The sequence below is a fragment of the Sinocyclocheilus anshuiensis genome, unplaced genomic scaffold (assembly GCF_001515605.1).
Source record: "Sinocyclocheilus anshuiensis isolate Anshui unplaced genomic scaffold, SAMN03320099.WGS_v1.1 scaffold1453, whole genome shotgun sequence".
Classification (NCBI taxonomy): Eukaryota; Metazoa; Chordata; class Actinopteri; order Cypriniformes; family Cyprinidae; genus Sinocyclocheilus; species Sinocyclocheilus anshuiensis.
In genome coordinates, this window is record NW_015549558.1 from 257,144 (window position 1) to 274,553 (window position 17,410).

The 17,410-nt window shown below is 39.5% G+C and overlaps 2 protein-coding genes across 4 annotated transcripts in view; both read left to right on the forward strand.

Moving 5' to 3' along the window:
- LOC107656985 (brefeldin A-inhibited guanine nucleotide-exchange protein 2-like) overlaps positions 1–8,623 on the forward strand; it is a 37,494-nt gene extending 28,871 nt beyond the window's left edge. The window contains exons 26-38 of the mRNA XM_016444957.1: positions 710–882; positions 984–1,144; positions 1,227–1,357; positions 1,456–1,585; positions 2,348–2,483; positions 2,721–2,859; positions 3,228–3,285; positions 3,502–3,616; positions 4,188–4,327; positions 4,480–4,651; positions 4,750–4,888; positions 5,275–5,392; positions 6,965–8,623. Of these exons, the coding sequence (XP_016300443.1) occupies positions 710–882; positions 984–1,144; positions 1,227–1,357; positions 1,456–1,585; positions 2,348–2,483; positions 2,721–2,859; positions 3,228–3,285; positions 3,502–3,616; positions 4,188–4,327; positions 4,480–4,651; positions 4,750–4,888; positions 5,275–5,392; positions 6,965–7,129 (1,777 nt within the window). The 3' untranslated portion in view covers positions 7,130–8,623. The remainder of the gene's footprint in view (positions 1–709; positions 883–983; positions 1,145–1,226; positions 1,358–1,455; positions 1,586–2,347; positions 2,484–2,720; positions 2,860–3,227; positions 3,286–3,501; positions 3,617–4,187; positions 4,328–4,479; positions 4,652–4,749; positions 4,889–5,274; positions 5,393–6,964) is intronic.
- Positions 1–17,410, forward strand: part of LOC107657020 (bcl-2-like protein 1) — a 36,372-nt gene that overhangs the window by 1,770 nt on the left and 17,192 nt on the right. Inside the window, exons 1-2 of one of the 3 annotated variants that reach the window (XM_016445002.1) lie at positions 9,342–9,482; positions 11,899–12,603. In XM_016445002.1, the coding sequence (XP_016300488.1) occupies positions 12,028–12,603 (576 nt within the window). In that variant the 5' untranslated portion in view covers positions 9,342–9,482; positions 11,899–12,027. Of the gene's footprint in view, positions 1–9,341; positions 9,483–10,196; positions 10,371–11,898; positions 12,604–17,410 lie in introns of those variants that run through there. The other 2 variants (XM_016445003.1, XM_016445004.1) reach the window with 2 other exon arrangements.

The following is a 17,410-nucleotide window of genomic DNA, read 5'->3' on the forward strand; positions in this document are numbered from 1 at the left end:
CCATTTGTAGGTTGTTTTCCCCAAAAAAACGTTAGACTGGCTTAGGGCTGCATGATTTTTTTCCCCCTCTTGAAAAAAATTGAGATTGTGATTTAAAATGCAATTTTAAAAAATTACGGGTTTGCTGTGATAGTTTGTGACAATTTGGTGAAAATGTTGTCATTATATATCAGTACGGTTCTAAAATAATATTATTACTAAAAAAAATAGAAAAATTACTAAATAAAAACTTTATATATATTATTGTAATATTTTACTGTAAAAAAAATACTATTTAAAAAAAATGTTACAACAATACATTTACATAAACTAATATTTAATTACCATTATTTAATATTTAATTAATTTTCAAACGTTAAACCATCAGACTTTTGTTTTGATGGAAAAACCACATGCAGACCTTACACGGCACATATATTTCTTTAAATAAATTGCAACCTTTGCCTTTTAAATAAATGTATGATTTCAGTTTTATTTTGATTAATTATGCAGCCCTAACACTGGCTCTGTGGTGCCATCAAAACTCAGTTTGAGAGACACAATCAGTCTGACACAGCAACATTAGATGATTCAATAGCAAGATTGGGGCAGAACTATCAGTTTGTCTGATTGGTGAAATATTCAAGGAAACCTATCTGAAGTCATATTTTTCCATTTTAAGCCATGCATTTCAGTTTCTTCTGCAGTAACTTCTTCATCCATTCTAAAGGTCGCCCACTATCCGGGACATGGTGATACGTTGTGTGGCCCAGATGGTGAACTCCCAGGCTGCTAATATTCGCTCTGGCTGGAAGAACATCTTCTCTGTGTTCCATCAAGCAGCATCAGATCATGATGAGAACATTGTGAACCTCGCGTTTCAAACCACAGGACACATTGTTAGTAAGTACCGGAAAATGTACATTATTTTCCATATTGTACTTCCATATTGAACATTTAAAAACAAAACATCATTCTCATGTCTATCCTTTGTTTCCTCACAGTGAATACATTTCAGCAGCACTTTGCTGCAGCCATCGACTCTTTCCAGGATGCAGTCAAATGTTTGTCAGAGTTTGTATGTAATGCTGCATTTCCTGACACCAGTATGGAAGCCATACGGCTCATCCGCCACTGTGCGAAATATGTGTCTGACAGGCCGCAGGTGAGTGCTGTCACCTCAGCTTTTGTTACCCATGACGACTGAGCTTCAAAAATTACATTTTAGTCACTTTTCCCTTTTCCAGGCACTGAGGGAATACACTAGTGATGACATGAATGTGGCCCCTGGCGACCGCGTTTGGGTGCGAGGCTGGTTCCCCATCCTGTTTGAGCTTTCCTGCATCATCAACCGCTGCAAACTAGACGTCAGGACCAGGTGGGTCCCCATCTTTAACCCTGCTATGGTCTTCACTTTGATACAAAGAAATGATGTGGATGTTTGGAGCTTATTCTGAGAGTGTTTGTGTGATGCAGGGGTCTGACTGTCATGTTTGAGATCATGAAGAGTTATGGACACACCTTTGAGAAGCACTGGTGGCATGACCTCTTTCGGATCATCTTCCGAATATTTGACAACATGAAGCTCCCAGAGCAGCAAACTGAAGTGAGTATCAATCTTTAAAACTTTAATACTACCAGCGTTGCAAAGTAACTTTAGCAACGCTGCTAACCTATCTACATTTTTGATAAAGTGATAGTAGCTCAACTGTATTAAAAATACTTCAGCTTTTCCAATAACAGGCCACTTTTTTCCATTAAGTAGCAGTATAGCAAGACAAAATGTTACATCACCGTTTTTGTCACATTATCTTGTACATGCAGCCTTCGAACTGAGTGAGCTGAAGTAATAATCAAACATGCTTCACTAACATGCCTATTAGAGCAGTAGCACTGGGAAGTGCTCATTTCAAGTCTGTTGGTTCAGTGTGTTCATTTTAATGAACAAAAACGGTTCACCGAGTCAATTGAATCATTAATTTGGTTTTCAGTTTGGTTATATAAACGTAGATTTTAATATTTTTTTGTGCGTATTTATCTAATTTGAGTGTTAATATTACATTTGAATGCGTTCTTCCTAGTTGATATACTTGATAAATATTGATATTTTCAACTGATTAATGTAATCTGATCTAATTTTAAAAATATTCCCCCTTATATAACTTTTATTAGCTTTTCCATTAGTTGTATCCACCTTATTGTTAACTTAAGAGCAGACGCGGTTATTTGTAAATTGAATGTGCTAGGCACTTTGTTATTCTTCTAGCTATAGTGGCTGATAAATCGAAAGTCTTGCATATTGATAGGAAATATCTTCCACATGGTAAAATAAGATGGATGCATTACATGCATGTTTTTTCTGTTACAGAAAACAGAATGGATGACAACAACATGTAACCACGCCCTCTACGCTATCTGCGATGTGTTCACACAATTCTATGAGCCTCTCAGCGAGGTGCTGCTGGCGGATATTTTTGCACAGCTGCAGTGGTGTGTGAAACAAGGTGAGGATTTCTCTAATCTGTTGCGCTAATCATGAGGGAGAGTTTAGGAGTTTTAAGACATTGCCCTGCTACTTGCTGTACTTCATTCCAGATGGACATTTCAAATGTGACACCTACACATGTCACATTTGGAGAAACATATTGGCCCAGTGGGTGGTAGTGTTTTAAATCAGCAGGGTGTGGTAATACAGGGAAAGTGTTAGTGTGTTACACTCACAACTCCGCCTCTGTTCTCAGATAATGAGCAGCTGGCGCGGTCAGGCACAAACTGTCTGGAGAACCTGGTGATACTGAACGGGGAGAAGTTCAGTTCAGAGGTGTGGGACGTCACCTGCGCCTGCATGCTGGATATCTTCCAGACCACCAGCCCTCATGCGTATGACACTCTTGCACACCACCATCTGTTTCAATGACACTTAACGACCTTCCGTCTGGATGTGTTTTGATTAGAGTTGTCAATCGATCTCAAAAAAATTAAATACACCAAAACGATCAAATAAATTACATGATATGCTAATTAATCTCAATAAGTTTCAGAATATTTTGTATTTTCTAGCTAAATCTGAAAGGATTTTTTTCCACTTTTTTGGTCTGTCAAGACACACCAACATATTCCAACTCTTGACAGATGTTGACATGACCACTGATACTGAAATCAGAGAGTGTTTGAACAGGCTGTTCAGGCTCCTGTAGCTCTGCTTATGAAATGCTCTCTCAGTTTGGTTCTGACTTTGCTCTTAACAGCTTGCTGACATGGAGACCAGCTGGACAGGAAGAGGAGGTGGGAGAAGGGAAACACATGGTGAGATCACAGTAACATAAATAAATATTGTGAATACACACACAAATAATAAGCCACAATCAAGCACTTATAAGCCCTTATTCTGTCATACATTGTGTCCTACGTTCTGCTAACACTAAGACACACCCACCAGGCTTTGCTTGCTATTTATAGTAGACATTTACATATAAGGCTCTGGTTTTAATATGCATGTGTGTTTGTGTCTGTGTTTTTTAGGATGTTGAGGTTGATTCTCAGTCGCAGAGCAGCTTTGAGAGGACTCTTTCAGAGAGAGGACACAGTCAGATGTCCACCGCCAGTGATGAAACCTGGAAAGGAAAATCCCAAACCAGTACGTACAGCTGCAATGCAAAAGTAACAGTGAAGACTTTATAATGTCATAAAAGATTTCTACTTCAAATAAATGCTGTTATTTTGAACTTTATATACATTAAAGAATCCTCAATTCCACACCTTTGAAGTTTCAATAGGATTCACTCTTGTACTGAGTTTCAAACGTAACCTTATGCCACACAGCTCGCCTATTTTGTCCAAAATATAAAGAAGTCTGATAAGGTGCCGAAGCCACATAATCGTTTAGAGTTTGCACCAACAGCCACATTCTCTTTGAACAATATGACCTCTTCCTCTTTTAAAGTCGGCAGTAAACTGAAATCACAACCGACTTCTGTTCTCTACTGTGATATATATCCAAGTGAAACTGCTTATTGAACAAGAAGAAAGTTATGTTGCAGGAATTGATTTTGGTCATTGACAAATAAATGGAGGCTGTTCTGAATGTGAAATAAAACAACACTGGACAACCTTGTTGCCAATCCCTCGTGCCATTTTACACATCACTTTTCTGTCCAGAGTTCTCTGTCCTCTGACTTTTAACATGTTACTCTCTTACTCCGATCTAGGGGTCTCGGACCACAGGCTGTTTGCAGGGCTTCTTATAAAGTGTGTCGTACAGCTGGAGTTGATTCAGACCATAGACAACATTGTATTCTACCCGGCTACCAGCAAGAGGGAGGATGCTGAGAACATGGCCGCTGCTCAGGTGTGTTCACATAACCTCTGTTTGAAAGTAAACTCCATAAACGAATCTTTTTTTTACGTGTGAACAGTCCTTTATGGTGTTGATACCATGGCTTAGTTATAGCATGCTAAACTTAAGTGTCTTCTGTTCTGTCTCTGTGTGTTTCCCAATAGCGAGATGCACTTGAGCAAGCAGAAGAGGGAGAGACAGAGGCCGATCAGGGCATGTACAGACACCTGTCATCACAGCACCTCTTCAAACTGCTTGACTGCCTCCTTGAGTCCCACAGGTTTGCCAAGGACTTCAACTCCAACAATGAGCAGAGGACAGCACTCTGGAGAGCAGGTCCGCGCTCTCTTATTTCCTTGTCTGGGTTGTGGTAATGCTGTCATTTATAGGAGACTGTCTTTTTTTATTGTGTCTTTTATTATTCTTGCATGTAGGCTTTAAGGGGAAGTCAAAACCGAATCTTCTGAAGCAGGAGACCAGCAGCCTGGCATGCAGTCTGAGGATCCTCTTTCGCATGTACGCCGACACACAGCTGCAAGACTCCTGGCTAGACATCCAGACACGCCTGCTGCAGTGAGTGCTGCCTTCTGCCTCGTTCATTAATCACACCCGCTCACCAAGCTCAACACAAAGACAGCTGCTTTTATACAATACAGTCTGTGCTACGTATTCAGATGCACCTATTATTTGAAGAAATTGTACGAGTTGATTCATTTTTATTTTGTATGATTATTTCAATTATAGTCACATCATGAACATGATTTCAGAGCATTAAATATAGGTGCTGCACTCAACCCTGAATGTGTAATAATCAGATCAGTTGTATGACTCTTAAAAAAGCAGTAGGAACTGTTTTATGTAAAACATTGAGGGATGAGTCACATAATCAAGTTCTCTGATTTACATATGCTGTATGGGAAGGTATCGGGACAGTAATGATATGTGTGTGTTTGATTTAGAGTGTGTAGTGAAGCCCTGGCTTACTTCATCAGTCTTACCTCAGAGAGCCACCGGGAAGCCTGGACGAGCCTCCTGCTGCTGCTCCTCACCCGGACACTCAGACTGCCTGATGACAAAGTAATAACATACATAAACAAACACTGAACCAGAACATTAGATGCAGGGCCCAAAATTAACTTTTTGTCTCACCAGCCAATAAATATTTCATACCAGCTATGAAACTACCAGCTATTTTGGGGGGGGGGTGTATTGTTTTATTAAAATAATAATAATATATTTTTTTCTTTTTACATTTGGAATATTCAACATATTTGGCACCACGTGGAGTTTATGATATTACATTTTTCACTTAGCTCAAAGAGTCACAACAACACGTTTTATGTCTTTTTTTACAATTCAACTCGAGGTTCCTGATTAGATGGTGCACTTTTTGTGCTTCATGTTGAGTCAGACATTAAGTTGACATCCAGTTGGGATCAGCCACTAGATCTTGGTTTTATATTGTAAAATATTGACATGTTCCATGTAAGAGCAAAAATAGTGTCCTTATTAACCATACAGGTGAGTATGATAATTAGCCAATGGGTGTTATTTCCTGTAGGAAAAGTCTTGTTTTGGATATCTCTCTTATCCTTCCTTCAGGGGTCTGAGTTAAGGCTTTTATTACAGGAAGCACTCTGCTGAAATGCCAGCTTGTCAGTGTGATGACCTTTATATGTAAGAGACCTGCGCTATTACGCAGACAAACTACTAGCAGCCCTGGGGATCTTCCCTGTCCATAACTAAAATACACTTTCCCATTCATCACTCTTCTGATAATATCAGGTTTTCCCAGCGGCGTTCCACTCCAGATTGACACTCTGCTAAAAGGTCTTTAAGGGAAACCCCTAACTGAAAAGATTTAAAGGATAGTTTACCCAAAAATGTAAAATACCCCTTGATTTACTCAAGCTATCCTAGGTGTATATGATGATCTTCTTTCAGACAAATACACTTGGAGTGTCCTGGCTGTTCCAAGCTTTATCGTTTTGTACTTCTAATTTGTATGTCTAATTTATTGCCATTAATTGTGGTCGAGATTTTGAAGTCCAAAAAAATGTGCATCCATCCATCATAAAAAGTGCTCCACATGGCTCCGAGGGGTTAATAAAGGCCTTCTGAAGTGAAGCAATGCATTTATGTAAGAAAAATATCCATATTCAAAACACAGTACACCTACGTGCTACATCATCCGCTGGAACGCCACTCTCTCGTAAACACGCATACGACAGTTAGCAGAAGCTAGAGATTACGGATTGTAAAGTTGTAAATATGGATATTTTTCTTACATAAATGCATCACTTTTCTTCAGAAGGCCTTTATTAACCCCCTGAGCCGTGTGGAACTCTTTTTATGATGGATGGATGCAGTTTTTTTGGGCTTAAAAATCTCGACCACCATTCACTGCCATTATAAAGCTTTGAAGAGCCAGGACATTTTTTAATATAACTCTGATTGTATTCATCTGAAAGAAGAATGTCATATACACCTAGGATGGCTTGAGGGTGACTAAATCATGGGGTAATTTTCATTTTTGGGTGAACTACCCCTATAACACTTTAAATTAAATGTAATTAAATTTCAAATAAAGTAATATAAAATAAAATGGCGTCAGCCCATGAATGTCTAACATTGTCATCTCTCTTTCAGTTCAAGCCTCATGCCTCCTGCTACTACCACCATCTGTGTGAGATGATGCAGTTTGACCTCATTCCAGAGCTTCGTGCTGCTTTGCGGCGATTTTTCCTTCGCATCGGCTCCGTCTTCCACATCGCCACTCCTGAATTGGGCAAAGCTCAGCGTTCATCATCATAATGTGGATCAAAACTGGGAACACAGATCAGTGATGAACTGGGAAGAAAGCGGGGCTGTAAAGTGGATGGATGGTCTGCGTGTATAAGCCTCTGCTGTGATTTGAAGGACTGTACAGGAACGCAGAATGATTGCGTGTGACTGTCCCATACTTTCTTCTGACAGTCCTGACTCATTGCTGCCAGTCACTCCTCTATGAGAGAACAGCACTGTGACCCAGCAGGGTGACTCTTCTGCTGTGTCATCTGTCTGTGTTGTTAAGAGTCATGAGTCATATTTGTTTATTTTTATTTGGACTTTCTTCTGGATGGCTACGAAAATAATTTATTACCAGTACTGCTGTATATCTGGTTTCTGATCGTCTGTTGATTTCATTGTTTTGGCTTTTGTCCTATCTGTAAATTTTTGTCTGTTTTAAAGGCTGAAGAAAGATAGACATACAGAAATGAGATCATCCTGTTATTAAGAGCATGTAAATGACACCCAATGTGCAATGAGCTTGTGCCATTGAATAATGGCATATTTGTTAACGATTTGTTAAGGTCCAAAAATGCCCATTATCAATGTCCTTTATTGATTCATCATACAATTAAACAATTATCTCTGATTTAAATTCACTCAAGCAACCTACAGAGGTGTTTGCATTTAAAATGCTTATAGTTTGGGGTAAAAGACTTTAATTTGGTTTCGGTGTGTTCACACTAAACCCCAAATTGTCCTAAGAATGTAACGGTTGCTTTCAAAGCATTTGGTGTTTATTTTACATGTCGATGCTTACGCTTGCTAATCCAGACCAGGCAGACACTACCATTTCTTCTATGCCACACATCATGCTCATTTGGTTTCCATCATATTCAGATTTATTGCCTTTTTATTTTTTTTTAAGGGTTTATTCATTCATTCTTTTCTTTTTTTTTTGGTTCATATTTATCATTGAAATCTTAAGACACCTAATGAATATTTAATTTTAGTGCACTAAAGTTTGCTTAATAGATTTTTTTTAAAACTATTCATTTTTCAAGTGCTGTTCACTCTTGATTTGGAGTCAGACTGAATCAGTTTACGGGATGGATGCCAGTCACTGATGATGAATGGCATCAGTGTTCATTACCATAAAACAAGTGAAGTGGGAGAAATACAGGAATACAAATGTACTGTATAATCCAGGTATATCTTCATTAAACCCCAGCAACATATGACTTATTAGTGTATTACCCTTGTAGATTCAACTCCCGATTCATTTTCATTAAGGATGCATTTCATTCTTGAAGTGCATTTAAATATTTTCTGAAAAGCATTCCTTCCCTTGCAACTATGGATGTCTACTTTGCTTCCCTTGAGACTGGGAAATATAAATATATATAGTATATGAAGAAATACAATGTGTAAAGTTTTCATGTAAAATATACAGAATAATGTTAAACTGTATACATATTGTGATGTAATCTTACAAGCATTTGGTGAAGTAATCAATAAAGTTTGAAATTCTGAACCATTGAATTTTCTCCTGTAGATGTTGTTTCTTTTATATTAAGGTTTTCAAAGAGGGGTCTAAAACTGAGTTTTCTTATATTTTTATGGCATTTCTCTTACCGAATTTCTGTCTGTCTAACGATCTAAAATGCATATATAATGTAGTAATGTTTGTTCGTTTACACTAGGGGTCTCTTGTTTGAACGAGAATCTGGGTGGAGGGTCCCTGTTGTTTAAAGATAGAAAACCTCTGCTTTATATCATGACAACACCAGCATATCAAACGAAGAATTACATTTGAATAAAGCGAAGATTTGTATTCATTTAAATGCGCCACAGGGTGTCGCTGTAACAGACGCCTCACGCGCGTTTTGGGGTAACAAAGGTTACCATAGTAATCCTGCCACTATTTGTTTAGTGAGCTCGAGTCGTTTACGGCTATCTAAAATGTACATTCATAACGTCAGTTAAGTATGCATATCCAAATATTTGTAGTTATACGAAGAAAGTTATTGAGAGGGATTTATATCAGACCCCATAATGTGTAAAAGTTGCAGTTACACTGAATGGCGCGTCTCAACATTTGAAAACATAATCGAATGTTGCTTTTCAAATGATAATAAGCTCTAATTAACGACCCTGGAGTGACTAAAATAGTTACTCCGTAAGCTAGCATACTCAGTCCACATCTGATGTGTCTGGTGTAATGTATGAGTAGGCCCTTAGTTTAAAGAGCAGCTCTGAAGGGGCGGACCTGAGCGCTGCTGAATGCTCTGAGCTCTGAATGCGCGGCTGACGGCGGCTCTACACCGAATGCGCTCTGGTCGAGGAGAAACAAGCCGACATCGATCATGCGGGAGAATTTGCCTTTACAAATATCCGAGTAAGTACCAAAGGTCTGCGATTCGGTCTGAAATGTGAGCTTTATCTTTATACCCGCTTCCAAATGATTTTGTGTTTCCCTGTACAGCCAGTCCATCTTCCATGACGCTAGCTACACGGCTAACTAGCCGAAGGGGGAAAGATTGACGTAGTTGGCTTGAATTTTACAGGAAATGCATGCTTGGCCAGCAAGAACCATCAATTATATAGGGCTTGTTATTAATTTGCTCTCTTGCTAGTATATGGTTTTTCTCATGACTTATATGCGTGCAGAAATGCATTAAATGCATTGCATTCATTCGAAAATAAAACATAAGTGGTGTGTTTAATTTTACTTACGTGCGTAAATCATGTATGCTGACCGATAAAAGATTACAACATTTTAAAATAATCTACATCCAGCGTTTCTCCTCAGTTTAGACAGTGCGGCATTTGGAGAGCTCTCAGGCTCTGCTTGTGATCAGCGGCAATGTTTGGCTGATAATTACGAATTTGGTCCTTATATGTGCGTTTTCTCGGACTGCAGTGATTCTGTGAGATCACTTCTCTGAAGGTTTGATGCGTCTTGCACTACAGATCTGACTGGTTGTTTCCGCTCGGCCTCTGCTATGGGCCCGAGAACGGAGCCTTTATTACGTAATGGTTGGGTAGGCAGCTACTGAGAGAGAGCGTCATTTAGGTGATCATATCCTATCACAGAGAGGGGAGGTCTGCTTTAAAGAGAAATATCCAGCACTGGCTCGTTTTTTCCTCATACAGTATTACTTTTGATCTGCCGCAGTTTCCATTTGATATTGTCGCTTAATCTATAACTAACATTCACATAAACTCACTGGATTGTTTGTTTGGTTGTCTTAATCTACGAGAGGAGTAAGCAGACTGTGTTTTGGTAAGCTGAATGCTCTTTTACTCTCCGTGTTGTCATTATCTTAAACGTTGTCAATAAGCACGTTAACGTGTGATAAAGTAGAAAAATGTTGACGTTAGACTTTGTTTTAAGTAATTGCTAACTAGTTGGTCGATAAAAGATTAGGCTCGGTCTACATGCATATCTGTATATTAGCCACTACTGTATGTAGACTTTCCTTTAAGACAAAAAAATGTTGTTTCTTGAGAATCCTAACAAAACAGTGATTAACTTTGTGTTCGTCTGGGAGATAACGTTATTCATACACGCGGGGACTCTATGTGGGAATGTGCGCAGTGCTGCGAGCTGACATTGTGTTTGTAAACACACCGCGTGTCTCCTTATTAGAACCTTAAAGAATTCACTCTTGGAAGCGTCTGCTGATCAATCCAGCGACATCAGTAAGTGCGAGCACATCATGTAATAGACATAACATTACATATACAGTACTTGTGGAATAAAGGATGTGGCTCGTATTTTAGAGAATATGCGTCATATTCGGACAGAGTCATTTGTCATGAGTCATTTAAGTAGCATAATATGCGAATTATTATTTATTAATTTTTTATATTATTTTTTCCGCGACAAAAAAAGAGCAGCTTCTGGAATGTGCTCTGAGCCTCGTTGTCAGCACGTGTTTGGCTGATCCAGTGTTTCCTGAGAACTCTCGTGCTTTTCCCAGGAGCGGTCAGATAATGCACCGCGTCAACACCCGCGCTCGCGATGTGGTCAAAAAAACGAAATCAGCAAAAATTTCTCACTTAATCAATTTATTTAATAATAAAGTTATTTAAAAATCTCTTTACTCGTGAGATCTATCTGTCGTATCCAACCGTTCATCCATTTATAGTCTCAAAATGATTATCTTGTCTTGATCAGACGTTGTAATTCCTAAATTGCAATTATTTGTATTATTTGGAATTATTTTGTAATTGTATAGATTTGATCTGTATTAATACATTTATGCAATTATAAATTAATGTATTAATTTCAGTCTATTTTGTTTGTTTAGCAGAGATTATACAAATACATTAAGATTTTTTTAAGATTATACATTTACAAAACATTTTAAAAGGCGTTCCTAATGAAAACCGCCATGAAGCACTTGGGTATCTTTTGTCTGCGACTCTTGACTGGTTCTTCTGGCACCACAATTAAGGTCCGTTGAAATGAGGGAATCATAATTCTGGCCAAGCTGGCTGTTCTTGCCCCCTGCTGTTTAAAATTCACTCATGTCAAGGTCAGTGTACATTTAGTCATGTCTTGGACAAGGGGAGAGAGGATATTGTCCATGTTTTTAATTCGGAGGCAGGTGATGAGAGGCTACCATCTGTTCCTCTGATCAAGCCTCTACATTAAGTAAGAGGGCTTTAGAGGGTGAAAAAAAAAATGTTTATCTTCAGTGCCCCTTAACCTCTTCCAAAGTTTCACCCTGACCTCCTCCTCTCCCTGTTTGTGAAAATGATTGCATATTTGCAGATCAATTCATTGCACTGTTGTCTTACCACAGGGTATGAGCCATTGCACCATCCCTGAGCGTCGGCAGAAGCCCGAGAAGGACACAAGGGTGTGCACTGTGTTCTAAGAACGAGCGAGTGGATATTCAGACATTGGAGGACGACGAGCAACAACGTGAATCATGTCTTACTATAACCGAGAACTGGTGGTATTTTTTATTAAATATAAACTCTCGCAGAGGAACTACCCCTACAACCACATTGAATTTACAGAAGACACAAATCGGACTGATGCGGCGGAAGGGAATGATGATGAGGCGGCAGCAGGAACGACGAACCTCATTAATGGCTCCCTAAACGGAACAAGTACTGGTTCCACTGGGACCCCACCAAGGTCCCCCACTTCAACCCCCCAGCATCAGACGAACGGGACTGGGGGTCTGGACGCTGTAAAGGAGGCGCTTCGCGATTCTGCCAACGAGTTTGAGCTGCGATATTCCCAAGCATTCAACGACCTGTCCTCGCAGCTCCACATCACGCCTGCCACGGCATACCAGAGCTTCGAGAGCGTGATGGATGAGGTGTTCCGTGACGGCGTCAACTGGGGCCGCATCGTGGGACTGTTTGCCTTTGGAGGGGCTCTGTGTGTTGAGTGCGTGGAGAAGGAGATGAGCCCACTAGTGGGAAGCATCGCGGAATGGATGACCGTCTACCTAGACAACAAAATTCAGCCCTGGATCCAGAGCCAAGGAGGATGGGTGAGTGGAAAGTTACTTGTATTTTTCTCCTACCCTGTTAGCTTTCTTCAGTTTGATCGCAAGCAGCCTCTATATATGTAATCTGTTTAGGTGTATGGTCTCAAATTATTTCCATCTAAAATTTTCCTGTTTGATCTGCAGATATCTGTTCATCGGATTTAAATCACCCTTGGTCAACCTTGATGTAAAAGAGTCTCTTTAAAGGACTCAACAAAGGAATAGTTTCCCAAAAATGAAAATTCTGTCATCATTTACTCACCGTCATATCATTCCAAAACCTGTAAGACTGGTTAATCTTCGAAAAAACTAATTAAGATATATTTAATGAAGTCTGAGAGGTTTCTGTTCCTCCAGTGAAAGTACAGGTAACCAAAACCTACAACATCCATAAAGGTAATAAATCTGTTGTAAATTGAATCCACATGAATCAAGAAGATCAAGGATTTTCTAAGGTTTAGTTGCCTGTACTTTCAATGGAGGGACTGAAAATTCTCAGGTTTAAAAAATAAAAATAAAAAGATAAAAAAAATTGTTTTTAAATATCTTAATTTTAGTTTTGAAGATTAAGTCCTATCGGTTTGGAACAACATGAGGGTTAGAAAATGACAGAAATTTAAATTTTTTGGTGATCTATCCCGTTAAGATTCTATTTTTTTTATTTTTTTTTTTTCCGTTGCCTTTTGACATTCAAATATTTTGTTAAGCTTTTAAAAGACTGTAATAGTCCAGGAAAAGTGGATATTATTGATGAAAGAGTGTGTTTCGCATGGCCAAATCTGCTGGCTCCCTTGGGTCCGGACGGGGGCTGTTTTTAGCGCCTACCCTCTCTTGGGTCTGGGTGGGGATGCTGTAACTCTGTGGAGGGGAAAGGAATGGGAGTTAAGATAGCAGAGCCACAGCCACTGGTCAGCTGATTATTGATTTCCGTAGTCTTAATTCCCAATTGAAACTTTACAGAATGGAGCAGTCATTAGCATGTGGGAGATGAGCACATATGGTTGAGAATGGAGGGGAATGCACTGACAGTTCATTGTTTTCCTTTCATCTTTTGTCTTTTTGTTTTCACTTTTTCTCTGTGTTATGTCCCCTCGGTCAGCTGTCCAGTGATGAAAGGCGGCACGAGTAAAGACATGTGAAAACCCTTTGTGCTGGTTCTCTTCTTTATGTAGGTTGTACGAGTGGCATGTAATGGTGGGGTCCTGGCCAATTCAGCTTTTTCTCTTTGTGATCAGAGCTGTGATCTGATTGGGTGGATAGTGGGGGTGAAATATGGAAGTGGAATGTAAAGGTCATTTTTTACAAGGCTGGTTTATTGGATGTTGTAGAGAACAGACTCTGATTGGCAGACTGGTTTTTTTAATGTTGTTTTTTTGTAGTTTAGATGCTCATTTTCATTTGTCAATGTGTCGTTTAAAAAAAAATCTTGTTTTGTTCTGTTTTGCGTTTTTTTTTTTTCCTTCCCTTGACGTTCCTTTTTGCTGCTGTCTTGTGATGTCTTGATTGCACAAAGAATCCGGAATTGTGTAGAAAGTAAAAGTCAAAACAAATGTCAAGTCATTTTATCTATAAATTTGGATCTTGAATCTCTCAGCATTTGATCTTAGGAATGAGAACATTAAGGCACACAACAGTCAAAACAAACAATCTTTAAATGTTAAATGTGTAATTAAAAATATTTGGTTAAACAAAGTTCCAGCCTTGAGTCTTTTTATATATATATATATATATATATATGACAGCATTTTGACTAATTAAATTCAGTCAATATTTCATCTTGTCATATTTAATTTTATCCAGTTTTAAGGACTAACATTGCATCTTTTTGTCTACAAAAATAAAATTTCAATCAAAAGTTTGCAATTTAAACCAAATATTTAAACTTTATATGTATTAATTTTAACATGTCTCAGCTTTTTGCCTCACCTATGCCATCGTCAAAAAAAAACAACAACAACTCTTTTGTTAAACATTTTATCAGTAATTTTGTTAAAGAGATTAACACTGTCTGCTACAATCTTTTTCGGAAAATTAAACTATGAAATTTATGCATTTGTATTTTAATAACAAAAAAATGACAACTCAGATTTTTGCAATCTGTGCAGCTTTAGATGCCCACTGGTGGACTATTGAGGACGATGGAAGTGTTGGGTGATTTATTATGCTGAGTTTGAAGAGTTGAATTGCACTACAATGGGCTAATGAATGAATTCTTGAGGTTTCACATCCTGTGGCAAACAGCTGCAGTTTTGGTTCATTTTGAGCAGAAATTGTAGGAGTTTGCTCTTCATCTCACTTCCTCAATGGGGAAGGAAAATGAGGTCTGCGTGTCTGACATAAAAAAGGCAGATGTGCATGTGTTATGAATGTAGGCCACCTTTCTGCAGACTCCCACTCAACCCTCTTCATCTCCATCGCATTCGGCATCAATTTCAGTCTGAACTTAAGCAGCAGTTGTCTTTAGGATGCTCTGTCTCAATCAGGCCAGTGTAGTTCCTCTGTGCGCTGTGGCGGCGGGAGGCACACATGCACGCTCGATTTCACGGTCGAACTCTCTCTAGTGAGCATTTTTCACATATCGACGCATTTTGATGATGGGGGGGGGGTTCTCATGCTATTTATTCATCTCAGTTTCTGCTTTGTAGTGAGATTTAAAAGCACCTGACACACAAACCAAAGGGTGCCAGCAGTGTTGTTCCATGCAATGGGACGTCCCCTTGCTGTGGGAAGAAGCTGGGAATGCCCATTTCAAGATTCACTCTCACTCACACACTTCTCGCATATTCAGGATTATTTTGTGCATGCTTGTTTTTCCCCTCCCACACAGGCACAGTTTCAACCACCTTTTTGTATCGTTCTCTTTGCCTACGCAGAGTTACGCAGTTGCATCGGGTCTTTTTCCTTGTGCATGATCACCATGATGATTTTGTGAGTGGCAGAAAATATTGGTTGGACAGAAATTTGGAATTGAGATAAAAGGGGGCGAAAAAAAGCGTCAAGGTGACCGATACAGACATGAAGTGGAGGCACACGGATGAGAATTGTTAAAAATCAAATTATTTCAGTTCCTATTCCGTTTCCTTGTACTACTAATCAAACACATCATGTGTGTCTTGTTGGATGTTTAACCAGTTGGTAACAACACTTGATTGAATTCTCACATTTAGTTAAAAGCTGTATGTGTTTGATTCACTAAAAGGAACCAACAAATTAGAGCAGTATTGTTAATTGTTATCTATAGTTAAAACTATTAAAAATCATTAATCCTTAATTAACTGTTTGCATCTACAGAAAAACGCATGGGTGAGTCATTCAGTTCTAGTATTTTTGAAAAAATGTTTTCCCACTCGATAGAGAGACTGAGAAAGGGAATGACTGACGTGAATGAGTCCCCACTACAGAAGTCCTGAGCCTGAGGGGGTGGGGATATTACCAATTAGGCTTGAATTATATGTGAATGTGCTCGGGGTAACTGCCTTTGTTCATATAGGCTAGTACAGGATAAATTATTTGCAGTTGATGAGAGTTGGAGGGCAAAATAACAATACAGTGGGTACATAGTGTGTACTTTTTCACTCTTATTACACCTGCTTTGTTCATTATTCCTCTTTTAGTGTCTGTGTATTATAGTAGTTCCTCTGAAACCCTCATTAGCGTCCGGCGAGGTTCCTTCACTATCACTCTGCTCCTAACTAGAACAGTGACTTCCAAACACAGCCAATCATTAATTACATACTTCACACACACACACACACACACACACACACACACACACCCCTAGTAGTGATATGCTCATGCATGCTGATAAACAAAGGCCCGCCTTTAGCACGTTTTAATCACTGTCACCACAACAGTAGTCTTTGTGTGACGTATGGCTGTTACCAAGAGTTTCATCAAACGTATACGCGTGCAAATACAAACACACACATACCGTATACACACACACACACACACGCACTCGTCCCATTGTCTATCATGTTTGCACAAGGAACACCCACGGGACCACCCCCTACTCCCCATCCTCCATCACTTTTACTTTTTCTCCCGCCTCCATCTCGTGTCCTTCCTTCCTTTCTTTCGATTCTCAGTTTCTTTCTTTGGGTCTATCTCCCCCGCCTTTCCCTCGGTCTCATGTGGGTGGACGTGTTGCAGATCAGACATGCAACAACATGCCCACATCACCGCCGTTAGTGTCCCCGTTCACCCCTTCATTCTGTCTCGTTTGTTCTGCGTTCATCTGTCCATCCATCATCCCTCCACCTTACTGGTCATCTCTATCGATTTGGCAGGCGCGATGGTCATGCGTGTTTGCGGCCCGCCTCCCGCAATCATTCGTCAAGCTCTGATACATCAGCACCGCCCACTCTGCGCCTGTGTGTCGCATGACAGACTATACGTCTGCTTTTGTGCTCCTGGTCAATTGTGTCTGGGTTTGGATTGCACATGTCGCATTTTAAATGCAATATGTGCATTATTGTTCCATTTCATGCGTGTTTACAGGAACGCGCCTCTCATTTGCTCAATTATTTCAAGGTATAGCACACGCTGAGCATGTGATTACCTTAAACAAAGGAGCTGTGGGTGCACACACACATGCACACCTGCAGTGTCCAGGTCAGGAGCTTGGCTGTAAACACACAGTGACCGTAGCAGTGGAAATGCTGATCCAGATGTGATGTTATCCTCCATAGACACTGGAACAGACCTCATCGTCAGTGCTTAAAGGGATAGTTCACCCGAAAATGAAAATTAGCCCATTATTTACTCACCCTCAAGCCATCCTAGGCGTATATGACTTCCTTCTTTCAGA